This window comes from Myotis lucifugus, unplaced genomic scaffold (assembly GCF_000147115.1).
Source record: "Myotis lucifugus unplaced genomic scaffold, Myoluc2.0 scaffold_17, whole genome shotgun sequence".
In the NCBI taxonomy this organism is placed as follows: domain Eukaryota; kingdom Metazoa; phylum Chordata; class Mammalia; order Chiroptera; family Vespertilionidae; genus Myotis; species Myotis lucifugus.
The window spans coordinates 14,404,695-14,426,122 of record NW_005871065.1 but is presented as its reverse complement, the minus strand read 5'-3'; the positions used below and the strand labels follow the sequence as shown (position 1 = coordinate 14,426,122).

At 40.9% G+C, this 21,428-nt stretch overlaps 1 protein-coding gene across 6 annotated transcripts in view; it reads left to right on the top strand.

The window, feature by feature from the left end:
- Window positions 1–21,428, top strand: part of ASPH (aspartate beta-hydroxylase) — a 168,427-nt gene that overhangs the window by 87,995 nt on the left and 59,004 nt on the right. For all 6 annotated transcript variants that reach the window (XM_023750997.1, XM_023750994.1, XM_023750993.1 and 3 more), the window contains one exon: window positions 4,213–4,254. In XM_023750997.1, coding sequence (XP_023606765.1) covers window positions 4,213–4,254 — 42 coding nt within the window. The remainder of the gene's footprint in view (window positions 1–4,212; window positions 4,255–21,428) is intronic.

Genomic DNA, 21,428 nt, shown 5'->3' with positions numbered 1-21,428 from the left:
AATGAATCATAGTCCACTGGCATTTTAGTGTATCTCTTTTTTTTAGAAACAGAAGTTACACGTGATGTTACATTCCTGCATGTCCTTTTTTGGTAGCATTAGTGAATCCATTGCATTGCTTTCCCTTCTTTTTTCGGTGACACAGCTTTTAGTCTTTCCTGTATTAATGTGTGTTTTTCAGGCAACACGTAATAATTATATTGATGATGTAGCAGCAAACGTGTTGGCAGGGCTTTAATATATATTGTTAGGCACTAACACTCTGTTGGACTGACGTGCAAACTGCGTTAAACGGGATTTAAAAGCCGTAGGACTACCTTGCCTCAGCACCCTTAAAAACAGAGTAGAGTCATTAGGAGCTGTGAAGATTTGAGTTGTATATATCTGCACTGATATCCTTTAAAAAAAAAAAAAGCCTACATTGCTTCAAGTATTCAGGGCAAAACTCAAAATGTGAGATTTCTATAGCTTTTAGCTCATTAGAAAAAAAATTAATATTTCATTGAAAGTTTTAAATTATCATGGTTAATTTATTTTTCAAACTGAGGGAGAAATAAATTCCTCGCTCGGGCCTAGGGAAGAGGAATGGCCTACTATACAGCTCGCAAAAATGCTTCTTGGCACCTCCTATCGATCACATAATAGCTCTCCACTGTTTAAATTTTAAGAACATCTGTCTAAATTCCTGGTGTATAACTTAAAGACTGTTCTGCCTTGGGCTGATTAAGTAAAGCCCTCACAACACTACCAGTAACGACAGCACCGTGCGCGCTTACTCAGCAAAGTCAAGTCTGGGGTCAGCCTCTCTAGGGGGTTCGTTCAGGAGGGGCCCGGAGCACTCCCCGAGCGAGCCAGGTGCCTGCTGCTGTTTCACAGCCTCTGAGCCTTTTCCTTTCTACCCTGAAGTCCAGAAGGAACTTGTAATGTGGTGAATTCGTGGCTCAGAAATAGTGGCTGTGATGAAACACTCCTCTGTTAGGAAAGAAGGTAGCGACAATGTCCGTTTGAAAGGACCATAAGCTATGTAAAAAGCCATAGAAGCAGTTTCACTTCCCTGTCAGGGGGAGCTCTTGATCATGTCAGCATTCTTTTAAGATAAGGTGATGTTTTTGCTGCTTATAGGGTTCAAATCAAAGAGGTTTTATTTTTTTTGTCATTAGAGATCATAGTTATAATGTAGTAAGTTATGCATGCTGATTCCATGTGTAGTGAAACCCCAAATAATAACTTTCTTAAGAAAAGCAATAATTTTCTAAAGCTGTGATATGGGTAATATAGAGTTGCTACTCAGATTCTAATAATGCTCTTAATTCATATTGTGAATTATAGAACACTACTTTTTATAAGCCATATTTTTTTTAGGGAAACTTAGGAGTGACATAACAGATAAATGAGTAAAATAAATTCTACTGAATTTTTGTATATAATGGTCTTTAGAACTCTGGAAAAATAAGGTTCCTTATGCTGTGGTCCATTTCAAATACTTTTAATTCCAAATATCTGAATTAATGAGCCTTGTCTTCACACATACATGCCAAGCTGGGCAACATCAATGGATTTCCTAAAAATAATGTAAATGTCTTCTGTTTAATGTTATTCAAGTGCAATAAAATGCAGAAGGATTCTTCTCTATATTGTCATTATTCTGAAGTATATTATTTTTTATTCGTTATCTAATATAGTCAGTTCATTTCATACTTACTAGTATTTTAGAATATTATGGCATTTTTGATGAATACAATTGCAAAGGAGTACCTTCCCCCCCCATTTCTTACTATTTCTAATAGGTGATGCTTATTTATTTTGCTTAGCATTTACCATTATGCTACATTTCCAGGGGCAGGATTGCAATGAAATAGCCCCTGTATCCATTCTTTGCAGGTTTTTGTTGGGTCCTAGGAGTTTGGGTAACTCCCTGGTGAGGCCTCCTGTTCCCTGTCCCCTATACCCTCTACTGTTCCACAGTGACCATCCGTGCACAGTGACCATCTGACTGTGAAGAAATTAACTTCATCCTCGTTGAGCTTCTGTGGCTCAGGAAAGTGTTGTTTTTCCCCTCCAACGTGCCCAGAAGAAACAATGAAAATAAAACTTGAAACTAAGGGTGAGCAGACTCACCTTTACTGAATGCACTTACTCTGCAAAGTGCTTTGTGTTCAGGGAGTTGAGTTTTCCCAGCAGATGGGTGTTATCTCTGCTTGGAGGAAACAAGGGTCAGGCAGGCTGAGATGCCTGCAGGCCTGAGGCCATTCACGGTATTCTAGAGCAAACACGTGGGCACCAGGGAACGACCTCCTGAGGGATCTGCAGCTGTTGCTGATTCCACTGGGAAGAGAGCTCCATGAGATTTTTGACACTTTTCTTCAATCCTGTATCCCTGATGCCTATGACAATGCTTCCTATTAGATCAGTGGTTCTCAACCTGTGGGTCGCGACCCCTTTGGCTGTCGACCCTTTCACAGGGGTCGCCTAAGACCATCCTGCATATCAGATATTGACATGACGATTCATAACAGTAGCAGCATTACAGTTATAAAGTAGCAACAAAAATAATTTTATGGTTGGGTCACAACATGAGGAACTGTATTTAAAGGGCCAGAAGGTTGAGAACCACTGTATTAGATAGTGTGCTGCCTAACTTGATGACAAGGAGCCACTGACCTTGACAGTTCGGGCACTCGATTTTCTCAGCCACCGCTTCCTCCTTTGCACAGAAAGGGAGATATGACCTTTCCCCATCGGGTGTCGGGAACAGGAGACGAGTGAGACGTGCTTAGCACTGAGCCTGGCTCACTAGCTTTCCAAGTTGGTTTCCTTCTCACCTAAGGGCTGAAGAGAGAAATTGCTTGACCAATAAAAATCTCTTCCTTGCATCAGAAGCCTGCGGCATAGTCTCACCTCCAAACAATGAAATGTTTTCTATGAATGAATGTGGGGAATCGGGAACCACAACATCCAGTGATCTGTGATGGCCTCCCTACTCCGACCCTAGACCGCACCCACACTCTCTCACTTTGTGGGGAATGGACACAGTCTGTGATTTTTATGTCTCCCAAACTGTTTGCCCCATCCCCACGCCAACACCTGTACACATGTGTTCCTAGAAATACCCCCAATTAGATCGGTACCTACTGGGTCTATAGTTGACTGGTCTACCTTGAAAGTTCACTAGATCCTAAACTGTATTAAACAGTAAGCAGATATGAGGTTATAAATGCACAAGTCTGCTTATAAACACATAGTCAGGTCACGTGTCATTGTCTTCCCTGTGGGATGGGTGTTCTTTGGCCGGTCCAGGTTCTTGGTGGGTTTCACACTGCTTGCTAACCCCATTTCTGGAAGAGACACTAACTGGGATTCACTCAGTGAAAGGCTGACACAGGTGGGCTCTTTGGCCCATCGCAGCTCCTCAGCAGGTGAGCTACTGCACACCTGGGCTCCGTGCAGGCCCCTAACGGGTCCCTGTTATGTGTGAAGTCCTTAAAGCAAGCATGTCAAACTCAAAGGCTAACACGGACCAAATAAGTGGAGCGTGTGGGCCGCGGGCCACAAGGTTGACATGCTTGCCTTGCAGCGGTTCTCAACCTGTGGGTCGCGAACAATGAAAATACATCCTGCATATCAGATATTTACATTACGATTCATAACAGTAGCAACATTACAGTGATGAAGTAGCAACGAAAATAATTTTATGGTTGGGGGTCACCACCACATGAGGAACTGTATTAAAGGGTCGCAGCATTAGGAAGGTTGAGAACCACTGCCTTAGAGGAATCAGACTAGTATTTTCAGTCGGGTGACATACTGCATCCCATTAAAGCACAGGGTGCCTATTATAAAGTAGTCTTCTGTTTTTAGGAGGCAAAATATTTAACAAGTTTCTCCCGACCCAGTTTGCCTTTGTACTCATAGAGGAGCTTAAAGGTGGTGGAGATAAGCCACAGCAACTCTCTTATCAAGGAGAAACATGTAGCCTGACACCTGATACCTAGTTATATGCTTGGTGACTTCTATAAGTAATTCAAATGAACCTAACCTTAATATAACGCATTTCATGTGTAAATAATTCGGGATTTAGGAAAATTGAATTGTTTGCCAAGAAATATTTTTTTAAATTATATCAATTTGAGTTCATTTAAATATGGTTCTGTATTTTGAGACATTGAATGGTGACTTCCATAGTACTTATTTTGTTTTGTCTTTACTTTTCAGAAACAAATATAAAAACAGATGATCCAGAACAAAAAGTAAAAGGTGAGATTATCAAATAAACAGTCTTTCAAATATACATCTGAAAAAGCCATTATACCATCCACGAAGAACATGATGATTTTAGTTTATGTTACTACCTAAAATAAATTGCCACTGGGTTTATTCTTTCAATGATTTTATCAACAAACATTTATTAATATTCTACATGAACATTAGAGCTATGGCCCTGGAGAGAGATTTCCTGCCCTCTAATCCCAGGTTTGCTGTTCACTCTGTGTCCTGGAGGATTACAGAACCCTGTGCCTCAGCTTCCTCTTCTGTGATAGAGGAACACTATTACCAACTTCAGAAAACATGAGGCTCCTGTTTCACAATAGCAATTCAGTGAAAACGCATGCCAAGTGCTTAAAGCAGTGTCTAGCACAGACAAAGCACTTAGAAAACAGTATTTATTGTCACCTATGTTGGCAACTGTGCTAGGCATAGAGGTCCAAGGATGACTAGAACGCATTACCTTTTCTCAACGAACTCCAAATTGTTGGAAAGAAAGACATGCCAACAAAGTCACATCCTTATAGAAAGGATCCTCTCTGCCTTCCAGGAGTTTATTACAAAGGCATTCTTCATAACCCAGTATAGCTTTAATTCAGCTCCCATAAAGACTCCTACACTTAGAGTGAGGAGCTAAAAAATTATATGGGTGTGACAGAATGGTGGTTGTAAATCTTCAGTCAGGAATGCCTTTAATTTGTACTGATGAAGGCAGTGTCTACATTGAAAAGATACAGGACACATAATGTAGAAGATCAATCCTGCTCTGTATGTAAATGATACTTAATGAGCATGTGGAGTTACTGGCCTCTGGCCGTAATTTTGTAGCCCACCGGCTAGGAACTAGGCATTTAACTCATGCGTGTGTGTTTTTCTGACTGGTTGTTTTTAATTTTTTATCAAAGTTATGTAGAGATAGAGTTTCAAAAGTTATGACTTAAAAGCAGTAGTCTTCTACCTTACTACTGTCTGTCCATGAGTCCCATTCCCAACTTTCTTTTAGCTGTTTCTTCTGGTACTTACCTGTGCGTGTCTAAATAGCTCGTTTCTGCGTTTTCTCCTCACTCTTGGAAACTGTTGATTGACTTTTTTTTTTTTTTTCGTACACTGACTGGGATTTAGCTCAACCATCATCCATAAACTCTCAGAATGCCTGAGCTCCCCAACCTTCCATTATATTCATGATGTGTTCTTTTTCGGAGGAAAAAAAAAGAAAGCAGGGAGGAGGGTAGTAGCAGCTTTGCATAGAACTCATCACTTCTGCTACTCCACAGCTCTGCCCTCCTTGGCCTGCTGGATACCACATTCTCTTGGCTTTCCTCTGACTCTGTACTACACTCCTCTCCCTGAGCACCAAACATCGGTGCCCCAGGACTCAGTCCTCAGAGAGTTTCTGTCTACACTCTCTCTTGAAGATATCATCTAATCTCATGGCTTTAAATATCTGAGTGTCAAAGATTGCCACATTTACCTGCCTGATGTCTACCTGACGACCTCGATTGGATGTGTAATCATCACTTCAAACTTACATATAAAACTGAACCCCCGACTCCCCCACCCCACTCCTCCCATGAATCTTCTCCTGCATGCCTCCCAGTCTTCCATTAGCAAATCCTGTCGGCTCTCTCCAGAGCGTATCTGGAATCCAACTTCCTGCCTCCTTCACCTACTATCAACACGGGTTCCAGCCACCACCATCTCTCGTCAGTTGCCTGACTGGTCTTCCTGCCTCACCTCTCTCTCTGTGATCTCTCTCAGCAATGTAGCCATGGTGATGCTTTGAAAACCTAAGTTGTGTGATGTGTGTGGCTCAGATGCTTCCAGCATCTTCATATCTTTCTCACTAAAACGAAGTTCTGTGCAGTGGTTTACAAGGCCTTGCACAGTCTGTCCTCTCTTCCTTACTACGGTCTCCTCCCCAACCTTACAGTCTATGACTTTCTTTTGCTGACTCGACTCCAGCTACACTGGCTTCCCTGCCAAGCATATATAGGACTCGGGGCCTGTGCACTGCCTGTTCCTTCCAGGTGCAGTGTTTGTCCCAGATGCCCACCCAGCTTGCTGCTGTCACCTTTGCTCACCTGTTGCCCTCTCAGTGAGCCTCCCGACTCACCTTATTTCAGGGCATAACCCCCTTACACTCGATTCTGTTTCCTTGCTTTGTTTTCTCCGTAGCAGTCGCCACCATGGGATTGGATTTGATCATTTAATTCTTGAATACTTCTTTTCTGAACTTGCCACTGCAATCAAATTTTTGTGCAAACACATTTGTGTCTCTTTTGCTCACTGCTGCATTTTCTGCGCCTGGCATATAGTAGACCCTCAGTAAATAGTTGCTGGATGAATTTCTATTATTTCTTAATTACTAAGAATTAATATGAGCCCTGGCTGGTGTGGTTCAGTTGGTTGAGCATAATCCCGTGCACCAAAAGGTCACCAGTTGATTCTTGGTCAGGGCACATGCCCAGTTTGTGAGCTCAAGCCCTAGTAGGGGGCGTGCAGGAGGCAGCTGATCAGTTTCTTTTTCACATCAATGTTTCGCTCTCACTCCTTCTCCCTTCCTCTCTTTCTAAAATCAATAAAACATTTTTTAAAAAAACTTTAGTATGAACAGACAATAAAGGCTCTATAAAACCAAACAGTAGGAGTAAGAACCAGACTCAGCACTCCTAGGATGGAAATCTGTGGGAGATCCAATACTTGAATGGGAGACCCAAAACTATGGGAAATATATGGGAGACCAAAAACTTTAGTAACATTGGGATAAGAAAACAGAGTGATTATGTCAACTCTTCTGTGATTTAATAAGTCTAAGCTCAATGGACACATGAAGTCATCATACTTATACTCTTTGGAGTACAGAATTAATCAGAAGAAAACCTGTATTTAAAAACACTTTAACCTTCAGTGTCTTTGTCCAGAAATGAGGATAATGACTCTTATGTCTCATAGGGTATACTTCATTACTGGAGGATAAAGTGAAAATAGTATCTGTAAATAATACATGTAGTCTGCTACTTTCATTCTCCTAACCTCAGTTGGCTACTATTATTATCCAGATATATGGATTTGGGAGTGCTTTTTTTTAAAATTTAATATATTTTTATTGATTTCATAGAGCAAGAGAGAGGGAGAGAGAGAGAAACATCAATGATGAGAATCATTGGTTGGCTGCCTCCTGCATGCCCCCCTACTGGGGATCGAGCCCACAACCCTTGCATGTGCCCTTAACTGGAATCGAACCTGGGACCCTTCAGTCAGCAGGCTGATGCTCTGTCCACTGAGCCAAATCAGCTAGGGCTGGGAGTGCTTTTTATAAGTAATTACTATCCTATTGAAAACCCTATTTGAGCAAATTATCAGCTTTGGGAATTCCATTTATTTTTTTTACTTATTTCTATGATGCTGTTAACTGATAGGGAAGGGAGAATATTGCATTTTTGGAATATGTAGTGAAAAAATTGAATGTGTTTTGTCAATTATACCCCAATTTTTAAAATTGAATGTGTTTTAATAGTCTTATCTTAATTTCATAATATAGAAATGGAGATTTTTTAAATTGAATTTAGTGAGGTGATTGGTTCAGACTTATATAGATTTCAGGTGTACAGTTCTATAATACATCATATGTATATTTATTGTGTGTTCACCACCCCAGTCAAGTCTCCTTCCATCACCATTTATCTCCTCTTTACCCTCTTCTTCCTCCCCCCCCCACCCAAATGGAGATTTTTAATGGTAATTATTCATTTGTCTCAGCATGAATTATTAGATTGCCTAATTTTCTACTTGTATTATCTTCCCTCAAGTAATTGATGAGGAAATATTGACAAGATTGGGAAGATTTTGTTTTTACTTAGAATTAATAATTATATGATCCCTTTGTAAGAATTAGATTTAATTTATTTTGATAGAGTCTCAGGTTTGGGATAGGGTTTCTTCCAAAATAGGCCCTCATTTGGAGATGCCAGATTCTTAAATGGAATCAGATTATTTATCTGTTTCAGATGAAATTGCTATATCAGTTTCTCCCCACTGGATGTCATCTTTTCCCACATATTCCATATTTCACAACCATAAAACATAGTGTGAACTACAAAGTAATGCAATATGAAAACGGCTCACTAGATGTCTAAATCAAACCATTATTTTTATTCACTCATTTACTCAGTAACATTGAGTACCTACTGTGTGCCAGGCTTTGGTTTAGGCAGTGGGGCCAAAACAGTCAATAAAATCAAAGCCCCAGTTCTCACGGTACTTGTATTTGTGTGTGTGTGTGTGTGTGTGTGTGTGTGTGTGTGTGTACGTCTGTATCTGTGTGTTTAAACATATGATTCGAATATAATAGATAAAATATAAAAATTAGAATATAATAGGCAGTGATACCTGTGAAAAGAAACAGGACAAGAGTACAGAGAATGACAGTGGGCAGGGACGTTGCTCTATCAATGGCCTCTTGGACAGTGACGTGAAGATGCAAGGGAGTGAGCTGTGCAGCCACCTGGGAGAAGAGAGGTCCTTGGTGGAACAGCACATCCTTAGTTGCTAAGGTGAGAAGCACTTAGCAAGTGTGAGGATTAGCCGGGGTGCGAGGGGTGAGGGGAGTGTGGGAGGTCACAGAGGTTGCAAGGTTGGAGTCACAAAGGCCTTTGGAGAAGGACTTTATAAATATATCATCTTGAGTGACACTGGAAGCCACTGGGAGATTCTGAGCTAAAGATTCATATTTTCTGCTTTATGGTTTAAAAGGCTGGTTCTGGCTCTAGGGGTGCAAGATTGGAAGCAGGGAGACCACATAGAAGATGATGGTGATGGTCCAGGGAGAGATGAGGTCAGCCAGGTTCAGGGGTGGGGTAGAGGCGGTGAGGGGGGGTGAGATCTGCATGTATTCACACATAAAGTCAAGAGGATCTGCTAATGGATAAGGATATGGGGTGTGACAGAGAGGACTCAAAAATGGTTCTATGCTACCTCAAAGGTGTGCTTTAACAAACTCATTGACTATGAAAGTATGCAATGTGCCACTGATTTCATAGATATAAAATGTCAGGTAGTATTTGAGGATTTGTGAGCCTTTAAAGAAATTTGAAAGCCCCGCCAGTGTAGTTTAGTGGTTGAGCATTGACCCATGAATCAGGAGGTCAGGGTTCGATTCCCGGTCAGGGCACATGCCCAGGTTGCAGGCTCAATTCCCAGTGGGGGTCATGCAGGAGGCAGCTGATCCATGATTCTTTCTCATCACTGATGTTTCTATCCATTCCTCTCCTCTCCTCTCTCTGAAATCAATTAAAAAAAACATATTAAAAAAAAGAAATTTGAGGAGCAACAGAATACTCTGCCTGAAAATGGGAAATGTGTTCTGGCTTACGTGTGCGTGTGTGTGTGTGTGTGTGTGTGTGTGTGTGTGTGTGTGAGAAAATTGCATTTGGATCAGGGACTTTACCTGAAATAGTTTCCCTTTGATTTAGAGTAATAGTTAATATTCCATGATATTGTTTATTACAATTAGGGATATGCTTAAACAGTATATTTTGTGAATGTCTTTAAGAAGGCATTTAAAGATTTCCTGGTTAGTGTTTGTGTTCTTTAAAAAATAATAATTAGTGCCCTAACGAAACACCAGGTGGCACTAGAAAACAAGTCTCACGTTTAACACTGTAAATGGTTCTTTACAGAAACCACATGAGTAATGCACTTTAGAGAAAAGGCTGAGATGGCTGTATTATAGCCAGGCAATCAGCTTGGTGCAACTGGTACCTCCTACAAATACTTCCGAGTTTCCTGTGAGCATGAGGAAAATAGATAGACCCACCAAGGGCAGTAATCATGCCTAAATGAAAAAGTATTTTGTGTTTTTTAAAAATTTTTTCTACGAAGTTTTTCCTGGGATTCTTGCAACCATATATAACATCTCTGAGCAAAACTGGAGAGCATTGCCTGAGGATTAAAAACGAGACTCCTTAGTGCAGCACATACAGCATCTCGTCCTCTGGCTCCTGCTATGGCTTTCCTCCGTTCAGAACGCTCCTCCTTGCCTCCACCTCACATTCACCTGGCAAATTCCTGTTCCTGAGAGCTCAGCTGAGAGCTTACCTCTGCCAGGAGCCTGCCCTGACTGTGCCCGCATCGCTCCACCAGGAGATGGGCTTCTCTGGGCTTCCAGAACATCCAGGGCTTAAAGAATTTTAGTGCATATTTTGAGTTTTCTTCTTAATTTTTAGACAACAAAGTTCTTAAGAGTGGGAACCATGACTCCCCTACCCCCAACCCCAGTATAAGTCTAGGTTCTCCCAGAAACACAACCAACATGGTGCGTGTGTGTCTAGAAAGAGAAAGGGAAGTAGAAAGAGACAGAGACAGAGAGTTATTTTAAAGAATTGGCTCATGATTCTATTTGGCTAGCAAGTCTGAAAATCTACAGGGTAGGCAGGCAGACTGGAGACCCAGGGAAGAGTTGATGTTGCAGCATCAGGCCAAAGGCCGTTTGGAGACAGAATTCCCTCTTCCTTATGGGCGGAGAGGGGGTCATTTTCTTTAGACCTTCAACTGATTGGATGCGGCCCACCTACCCTATGGTGGATAATCTGCTTGATTCAAAACCTATGGATTTAAACGTTAATCCCATCTAAAAATACCTTCACAACAACATTCATACATATTTGACCAAATATCTAGGTGCCTAGCTAAGTAGACACACAAAATTAATCATCACATCCCTTCAGTGGCCTTTAACCATAACACATTAGGAGCTGAATAAATAGTTGTAGTATGAAAAAAAAGGTGATAAATCCCTTTTCCTTTACTTGGGTCTCTTCATCTGGTGGTGATAGTATGAGACGCAAATGGTGGGCAGGTAGAGTTTACAAACAGAAATATCAAAGTATGAACTTTAATTGTCCACAATGTACTACATTTTAAGTTATTTTCACATAGGTTCTCAATTCTTACCAAAAATCTTGTAAATTGAGTGTTTTCAGCCATTATTTTTCCAAATACATTTTTTCTTCTTTCTCTCTCTACTACTTCTGGTACTTCAGTTACTTGCTAGACTGCATGATAACCTTCTACAGGTTTCTGAAACTTCATTTTTCCCTCATTTTCCTTTGGATTGTATAATTTCTGTTGCTCTATCTTCAAGTTCAGTGATTTTTTTCTTTTGTCACTTTATATCTGCCATTGAGCCCATCTAGTAAAATTTTCATTTCAGTTACAGTTCTTTTCAGCTATAGATTTCCAATTGCTTTTTAAAATAATTTCTAGTTCATTGCTGAGATTCAATATCTGTTCACTCCATTCAATATCTGTTCATGCCATGTTTTGCTTTAATTCTTTGGACTCATTTATAATCACTGATTTGAAGTGTTTTTCTAATGAACCCAATATTTGGGCATACTCGAAGGCAGTATCACTACTGTGATATTGACTACATTTTTTTTTTTTTTTTTACTGACTGTGGGTCAGGAGGGCACTGTTATTTGCACTCTAGTAATTTTTGGTCAGAAGCTGAATCGTATATATAATGTGTTGTAGTAACTCTGGAATTGCTGGTGTCTCGTAGATGGTTCACTTGTCTGACTCAAACTGAAAATTCTGTTTTCCCTGCAGTATGAAGCAGTACTGCCTCTGCTCAGGTGTTTTGGCTTCCAGTTGCTGTGTAGCCCTCTAGACCAGTGGTTCTCAACCTTCCTAATGCCGCGACCCTTTAATACAGTTTCTCATGTTGTGGTGACCCCCAACCATAAAATTATTTTCGTGGCTACTTCATAACTGTAATTTTGCTACTGTTATGAATCATAATGTAAATATCTGATATGCAGGATGTCTTTTCATTGTTACAAATTGAACATAATTAAAGCATAGTGATTAATCACAGAAACAATATGATCTGCTGTTTTATACCTCAAGCCAGTACTTTGTGTTACCCACACTGTGTAGTCTGTATGAAGAATACAACAATCTTGCACATTTCACCAGAAGCAGTTCTGTCTTTCAAAGGTAGATTTCTGTAGTCTTTAGCCGCCAAGAAGACCCCAGTGATTCTTGCCTTCTAGCTCATGCCTCTGTGTAGTCCTTTCTCCATTGAACAGGGCTGACCTGTGTCACCAGGAGGGCATTTCAGAAATGACAGAATGTGACTTCAAGGCTAGGTCATGAAAGACATTGCAGCTTCTATCTTGCTTGCCTTTGGGTTACACACTCTGGGGAAACCGGCTGCCATGTCATGGGCCTCCACGGGTGGCCCTTTGGACCGTTCTGTGTAGCAAGGAACTTGTGTAAGGTGACACATGTTTATGGTTGTTGTAAGCTACTTAGTCGGGGGTAGTTTGTTTTGTAGTCATATACCGTTGACTCTTGAACAACGTGGGGGTTAATGGCACCAACCCCTCTGCACAGGTGAAAATTCTACGTAGAACTTTTGACTTCCTAAGCACTTAGTTGTCCTTTGGTATTTCAGCGGCTTGGTTCCAGGACCCCCGTGGAGACAAAAAATCCACAGATGTTCAAGTCCTCTATATTAAATGGCAGAGAATTCAATTAAATAGAACAATGTATGCAGTTGGCCCTCTACAGCCACAAACTCCCAGCAGTGGATTGAAACAGTACAGGAATTTATTTTATAACTTTGTGTATTTGTGGACCTGTGCAGTTCAGACCTGTGATGGTCAAGGCTCAACTCTATAACCAATGCCTCCTCCCTGAGTTGGGGTTTGCCTGCCTTTCACCAGCTCCTTGGGCTTCCCCATGAGGATAGAAAGTTATTAGTCATCAGGGATTTGTGTAGAGTTTATTCTAAGAATTTGGATCTCCGCCCCCTGGGACTCTCCTGCTTCTAAAGTGTGCCCTTTACATGTCTGCGTGCTTTGTTGCTGTGAGTGCTGTCATCTGCCTGACGTATGGTGTTTGGGGAGCACCGCCATACAAGAAAGCCCAATGTAGAAACAAAAGCAGCTTTTCAAAAGTAATCCCTTTGGTTTATAAGTCTACCTGTCTTTGGTCATTTTCCAGTGCCTTCAAATAGTTGTTTTCATCGTGTTCAGTGATCTTTTGTTGAGTTAATGAACTACAAATACTAACACTCTCTGAATATTAGAGAGCTGGCAATCTCAAATTTGTAAGCCATCCTGGATTGTCTTACTGTGAACTGCCTCATCATATCTTACTTTTTGCCTTTTTCTTGTTGACTTTCGGTGATTTCAATTATATTACTGATGTTAATCCCTTGGTTTTTAAATTGTAAAAATATTTTTCCTGTTGGTTCTTTACCTGGGAGCTTCATGTGTAATGTCTTACAGATACATGATTATTGGGATAAGTGAATTTATGAATGAACACATGAGAGAAGGGTATTCTCTGGTCTTTGAACAAGTCCAACAATATCTGCTGGCTTTCATATATATATTTCTATTACAAAATAAACAATATATACAAAAACATTGAACAACTTTGATTCAGAGGCTGGGGAGTGTGAAACATGGTCCCTCACTCATTTATTTATCTTATTGAGATAAAAGCTATTGTATCTGGCTGTGAGGACACCTGTCATCAAGATTCAATTATTTGGCCTCAGATTGTTTCCCTTGATTTACGAGTTCAATCGAGTCATCACTGCCTTGAACTTGATGACTTCATGGTCAGTATGTATAGGTCTTCTGTCTTTTAGCTGCCCATTGGAGGTGCCTTGGGCAGTCCCTAAAACATTATATATTTCTCATCATTAGCGCCAATAGCCACTTAGATGTAGCAGGGGCTGGCGTTTCAGTTCAGCCCACACACTGCACCATGGTACTGTCCCCGTCTTGCAGCAGAGCAGTGTAGCAGTAGCACACTTAAACCAACTCAGGGAAAAGCTTCAAGAAAACAATCTCCCGCCCTCCCATACAGCTGTGGAAAGAGGTTAAGAGATAACTGCTGTTAAAGATTTATTATAGTCATTACATTCAACAGCTACAGTAGTTTGCGTGGTTCCTAAAATATACCAGCAGTTATTGTCTGATTACTTCTACAGATAAGTTAATTATAGGAGATTTCTGACTCTTATACAAGTCTGATTTAGAGAGAAGTTTAATTACAGCAATTTTAGTGATTTAAATAAGCTCAGCATATATTACCAGTCTCAGCAAGTGTAGTGGAGGTTTTAAGCTCTGTTGAAATACACATTTTCTTTATTTTTGTGTTGTTTTTTTTTCATTTCATGATCTTAACCATATTGTAGTATAAGCAGTAATTTGGGACACCTGTCTCCACCAGAGTGGCTATCCAGTCAAACACACCACAGGACAACAACAGCAAGTTCTTCGCTGTCATTAAAATCCCATTCTAATGCCTCCCATTGAGCAGGCAACATTTTACAAAGCTAATTTCTGTAACGATTGTCACAACATGAGCAGGGAAATAAAATAGGTTTCTTATGGGGGAAAAAAGCCAGATAAGTGTGTTCTAAAATTATCTTTGGGAACTAAATTTTTTTTAATTGATGGGAAATACGACCCTGCCTTCCAATCAGAATAACCCACTTTACTGTGTAATAACACGGTATTTATATACTGAAGCAAATGAAAGATTAACATATTAGCCACCTATGCCCAAGCTTAAAATTAAGCTTTCCAAAAAAAAAGTGCCATAAAAAGAAAAGTGCTATCATACTTGAGTATATTCGTTTCTTTACTAGTGAGCAAACTTCAGATTGGAGAGTGCCTTATGTGAAAAACGCATTCCTGGAACTACCTCGGTTTGATTACAGAGCTCTTTCTCACAGCACTTGTGATCCTTCTGATATACTGGTAGAGTGTTGTGGCATTGACAGTGGTAATTCTTGCCATCTGTTCATATGTCTTTCACTTTAAAATCAAGTGTGTGTTGGTAGTAGGAAGTATTAGTAATAGTGGAAATAAGTCAAGTCCTCACTGTTTCAGTTTGGGTGATTTTCTTCGATTCTGCCCAGGAAACGGGTCCACCACCTAGCCCTGACAGCATGGAGGATCAGCCATGCTTTTCTCCTTTGCTAGAATGCTTTCTCTTCCCCTTCACCACGCAGGCCCCGCAGTTCTCTGCAGTGCTGAGCCCGGTCAGCTGTGGCTCAGAGCCAGGTGGGCATGGCTGGAGCCTGAGGTGACACAGACACTCAGGGATGGGACAGGAAATTAGGCACAAGCAGCAGGGGGGGACTGGGAAGCCAGACAGTAGGCAACAGGCAACTATATCTCAGCAACGGGGAGAAGCCACTGTCACAGGGAGTCAGGAACAGCCCTCAAGGAGGCTGGGGGCAGGAGGATGTTTGCAGGCAGGATATTTCCACATGAAGGAGGCACAGCCTTCCTCCAGAGGCGCGGGCAGACCCCAGAGCCCATCGCTGGCTCTCCCACCATGGCGACACGTAGGAGCTGGTCCAGATGACGGCACTGGGCACACCGTGCAGCAGTATCAGCAACATCCATGGTTTGTCGGCTACCTTAACGCTTTTCTGTAACTTTCCGCTTTCCTTCTTGCCCGCCATCTAGAACATGCGATGCTATTCTATGGATAATTAACTGCTGTTGAAACTCCTGATGCATCCAAACACAGCCAGATCCCAGTGAGGCACCAGCGTCTGATGCAGCATTTCTCAACCCCGCCTGCAAACGCGATCACTTGGAAACTGGGCTGGGTCCACCCCCACACATTCTGACTCCCCAGCTCAGGGGCACGGTGACTCCCAGGTGAAGGCCTGGTTGAGGCGTGCTGGGTCCACTGCGCTGCTTACCTGCAGTCTGGTCTGTGTACCGGATCATCTTAACTAAACATTTTTCCCTGGGGCCACCTGGTTCAGGTATTATTCCTTGCTGCTATTGGAATCCCATTCGAAGGGACCGTTTAACTTAATAAAACATAAAGACCACAAGAGGATTATTTGAGAAGAGCTGAAGCTATCTGTGGGGAAAACCCTGGTAAGGTAATTAAACAGCCTCTTAAAGTCAAGTGCATGAGCCTCAGATGTAAGCCGGCCTAGGGTCTGAGTACCACTGACCGCCTCCTCTGTGCAGAGGTGCGATGCTGGGTTGGGCTGGGGAGGTGTCCGGGACTGACTGTGACGATGGACCCATTTCCTCCTTCATGGCTCATGTCTGTCTCATCTGTAGACTCCTCTCTGACCTCCCATGGGTTCATTCCTTTGCTAATCCTTGCACATTTCAATCAGGACAAAGAGAATAATGGTAATGAATTCTCAGTTGCCATCTACACATGCTCAAACTTCAGGTCTTAAAGAACATGACTTTTGTCAATGATATTTTCATAGGTCTAGCGTTTTTTGTGATTATTGTGATTTTCTGTGATTTGTCTCTCCCGGTAGGGCTTGGCTGTTCCTTCAACTCAGAAGGTGCTTGGTATTTAACCATTTAGTGGGTCATTGCCGTAGACTCATTTGGGTTGCCAGGGAGAACTTTTTAAAAACTCTTATCATTAAAGTAATAAGAAAACATCAGTGAGGTGGTTAAAGGCTTCTATTTCATACATCCTGGAAATTGTTCGCTACTAGACATCTCATTTAAAGCAAATTTTCAGTAACTCATATTGTAGATTCTATTTCAAGTCATAAGTATATTTGTCCACTTAGTTATGGTAAAATCAAAAAATACTGAATTTTGGCCTTTGGGTTGATTTTTAAGGAGTTAGCACGTGTGGGTGAAGGGAGTGAGAGAAGGAATTGTATATATTCTACTAAGTTTTCTTATACAGGGGAGTTGTCTGTGTTGGGTGAAGGTATGGCCTCTGGCACCAGGTCCTGGGACTTCAGCCACCCCCCTGTGTGTTGACCTTCTTAGAGAGTGAGCAGGAGACCTGAGGAAAGGGACAACAGCTTCTCGCTAAGAGGATGCTTTCTTAATTTAGCAAATATTTCACCTTATTTTATTTGCCGTGCTCTGTGGAGTGCCCTGAAAACAAAGTAAATATAAAACTACAATACAAGGAAGTGAGGTTATGAGCAAAATGCTGTGGGGGCATGGAGGAGAGCGAGCTCACTGCTCGGGGAGATGGACAGCTGACAGCTGACGTCTTCTGGAGGGATGATGTGAGCTGGTCCTCAGGTAGTAAGCAAGGGTGGTTTCCGTGGGATTCTCTTTGCTGCATCTACCTATGAATTCAGACACTTTATTTTTAATGATGGGATGATGGGTTGATACAGAAAACTCCAAGGTCAGTCCTAGGATATCAGGATGCTCTCTAAAAAACAGCTTAAATTGATTAGAGTCCTGTCTTGAAACTCTTGACCCTACCACTTTTGGGGGAAAATTGTTAATTTGTTATTTTCTAATAACCAGTGAATTTTACACTTTCTCTCTTTTGATTCTTCAGTGCCATTGATGGAATCTTCCATTTGTTCCTTTCCTGTTTCATATAATAGACTTAACTAGAGCCCACTTCTAGGACTATTTGTGTGTGTGTGTGTGTGTGTGTGTACTAGTATATATAGTTTATGTGGAGCCTTCAGGGCTAGTTAGCTACCAACTCTACCAACCCTGCTCAAGTTGTGCAAAATATACTTTACACTTTAAATAAAGGTGGATGAAACCTACTTATACAGCATGGAGCCTTTAATTGATATGCTTTCCATAAGAGCTAAGATTTGATAAAGGTGCATTTCAGGTGCTAACTTTGATTTTGATGCTTCATTGAAATTTGGCTCCTCTCTCCCAAGGATCACTGACTTCTCTGTGCATTTATGCCACCATATTAGTGATGTTATTAGTAATGTCATTCAGCAAGTCATAAGGTGGAAATAGCATTAATTGCAAATTATAGCTTCTCCATAAAACCAATGAACTTGGGTGAGCTTTTTATTTCCGTGCCCTGTCACTTTGATTCATACCGCATCTTGCTTTTTTTAACTGCTGCCCCGTGCATTTCTCAGCAGTGTATTTCTCATGGCCCCGTAGACAGTCACGAGAGTGAAGCAGATAGGACCCAGCAGGGCATGCGATGTGTGCCATTAATCGCTTACCTCTGTGCAGCGAGGAAGGAGGCCAGAGGCATATTGTCTCCTACCCCCTGAGACGTTTGATAATAGCTCAATGCTGCACTTCCTGGAGTATTTCTTTGCGCTTAGAAAACACAAGTGGACATATGTAATACCCTTTGTAATGCTTTAAGCAATAAAAAAAATTAAAAAAAAAAAAAGAAAACACAAGTGGAGAGACTAGTTAGGAAAAAAAATGAGAAATTTTTGTTTTAATTTAGTTTTTGTTTAAATATATTTTTATTTATTTCAAAGAGAAAAGGAGAAGGAGAGAGAGATAGAAACATCAATGATGAGAGAGAATCATTGATCAGATGCCTCCTGCATGCCTCCCATTGGGGATCGAGATTGCAACCTGGGCATGTGCCCTGACCAGGAATTTACACTGACACCATGACCTCCTGGTTCATAGATGGACACTCAACCACTGAGCCATGCCAGCCAGGCAAAATGAAGAATATTTTAAAAGTGTTTTTTAGACAAATAATAAGTATCAAATATACTCAATGCATTGGCACTCACTCTTGGTCAGTCATCTTAGACCAAGTTTTTTGTTTGATCTGTTTTGTTTTTATTTTTTACTTATTTATGTATGCATTTATTTTAACATAGTTTTATTGATTTCAGAGAGGAAGGAAGAAGGAGAGAGAGATAGAAACATCAATGATGAGAGAGAATCATTGATTGGCTACCTCTGCATGCCCCCCACTGGGGATTGAGCCTGCGACCTGGGACCCTTGACAGGAATTGAACCCAGGACCCTTCAGTCTGCAGGCTGATGTTCTATCCACTGAGCCAAACCGGCTGATCTGTTTTGTTTTTAGATGAAAGTGCGTGACTGGGGGTACTGATTGGAGGTTGAGGCTGTAATAACACTACAGGAAATTTGGAGATATGGGTATTGTTTGGTCTGTGTCTGCCTTTAAAGTAGCCACCATCTATTTTTCTTTCTTGTCATGAACATGTTCCTCGTTTAAATTCCTCTTACTGATCAGTTGATCCGCACTTGAAAATTGTGCATAGTGAAAGGGGTCCTATTATTTGTCTCTTCCAAATCCTACTTGCCATTTGGTCTTGAGCTTCTTATTTGCTACTTGATCTTGAATAGGTCTCTCAGCCTTTTGGTGCTTTGCTTTTTTTCATGTGTAAAATACAGAGATGGAGTTTTTGTGTAGACCGGGTGACCATTTCTCTTTGTCATGCTATACAGATATGAGCAACTATAATCATTACTTTTCCTCATATTATTATTTTACATGAAATATATGCAAACCCCAAATCCAGATGCTGCTTATTACTATTGGTTTGTATATGTTTCTTTTCTAAGAGGCTGTGGATGAATTTGATAAATTCACTCCTCACGACCATCCAATATATTTAACGTCTTAAGAGCAAGAGGAGAATACTGATTCTTCAGGGATGTTGCCCTAGGAAGTGTTTGTAGGTGGTAAATGAACATCCATAAGCTGAATGAGGTGTGTGCGTATTGGAGAGCTAATTGAACAATCCTGGTAGTGGCATCTCATTAAAGAGTAAGTTATGCTTTCCTTCTACCTTGGATGTTAAAGCTTTATTAACACTGGGTTTGAAACAGCTTCCAAAAAAAAACAAAAAACCAACACGCTAAATGCTTAAGGGATTTATTATAAAACTCAATAGTCCCGTTAATTTCTGTGGATGCTTTAAATTGCTGGGGTAAACAATGTGTTCAGCAAGGAAGCAAGATCCTCTGTCCTCCCAGGAACCTGCTTGATTGTGCCATTGGTATCTCCTTCTTTAATTAAACTTGTCCGAACATAGGATCAGCTGAAGTGTTTACTGTATAAATATTTTCACTCCCAGTGTGCAAGTTTAAAACCCTGCTAAAAAGAGTTTGCCATCTGTTAAAACCCAAAACATGTGGTGTGCTGTTGCATAAAAATAAGCTGCACATTATTCATAGAAAGAATCACAACATGTGTCATATCTTGGGAGCTGACAATGATCTGTGCTGTTTTAGAATGTCATCACCTTCTAAGTGACAGTATGACCGGTAGTGCTTTGTTAAAAGACAAGATAGTCTATAAACATAATGAAATTAACATATGTATTTTTATTCAAATGAAAACACATTTATCTAAATGTAAGTTTTACTGATAAGAAATTAAAATGTTTTTGATATTTTCAAATTATTTCTAGGAGTTTTATGTTTAAGTCTCCCCATTCCACCTCCCCCCAAAAATTTAATCATTTCACTTAGGCAAGAATTTCATTCTGTCCCTGCATTGCCATTCCCTCAGCCTGTGGCAGCCTCGCCTCTGATTCTTGTAGTCACTTTACTGTTACTCCTTGCCTTTCCACGTATGCACACTCCCAGCAAGAGAACCTTCCCAACCTCAGGCTGTGGTCAGCCACTCATTTAAACCACCAGTGACACCACAGTTCTAGTTCTTCCACATCCTTACCAACAGTTAGTATGGTCAATCTTTCTAATTTTAACCTTCCTAATAGATATGTAGTGGTATCTCATTTTGGCCTTAATTTGCATTTCCCTAGTGACAAATGATGTTGAGTATCTGTTCATGAACATAAGTCTCATTCTTATTTCTTCTTTGGTGAAGTGTTTGCTCACATTTTCCCACACCCTTTTTTATTGGGTTGTTAGTTTTTTTATTGAGTTTTGGGAATTCTTCATATATTACTAGAGGCCCAGTGCACAAATTTGTGCATGGGTGGGGTTCTGCCATGCCGGAAGCCGGTCCATCCTTGCTGCTTGACACAGTCGCTGCAGGAAAGAAACATCTGCACAGCATATGTTTCAAGGGACCTGGCATATATAGCATATTGTTCTTAATATGTTTGCTCTCCTTAGTGCCATGTGTTTTAACCAAGGTCACCTCTCTGAGAAAGGTTGTTTCCCCAGGTGGGGATTTTTCCCTGAGGTTAGGGAGGGGATACAACCCCTTAATTAAGTGCCAGGCGGGTAGTTAAGCTACATAATCTTTACTCCCTGGAATGGAGATAAGAAACGCCCTAACCTTTGTAATAGAAATTGACAGGATTAAAATCGGCTGGTATAAATACGGATGTAACAAGACAATAAACATCAGATCCTCATCAGCTCTAACCAGAACTCGACCAGAACTTTGGCTGGAGATCCTGGCTAGGAGGTCCTGACTAGGCTGCTGAT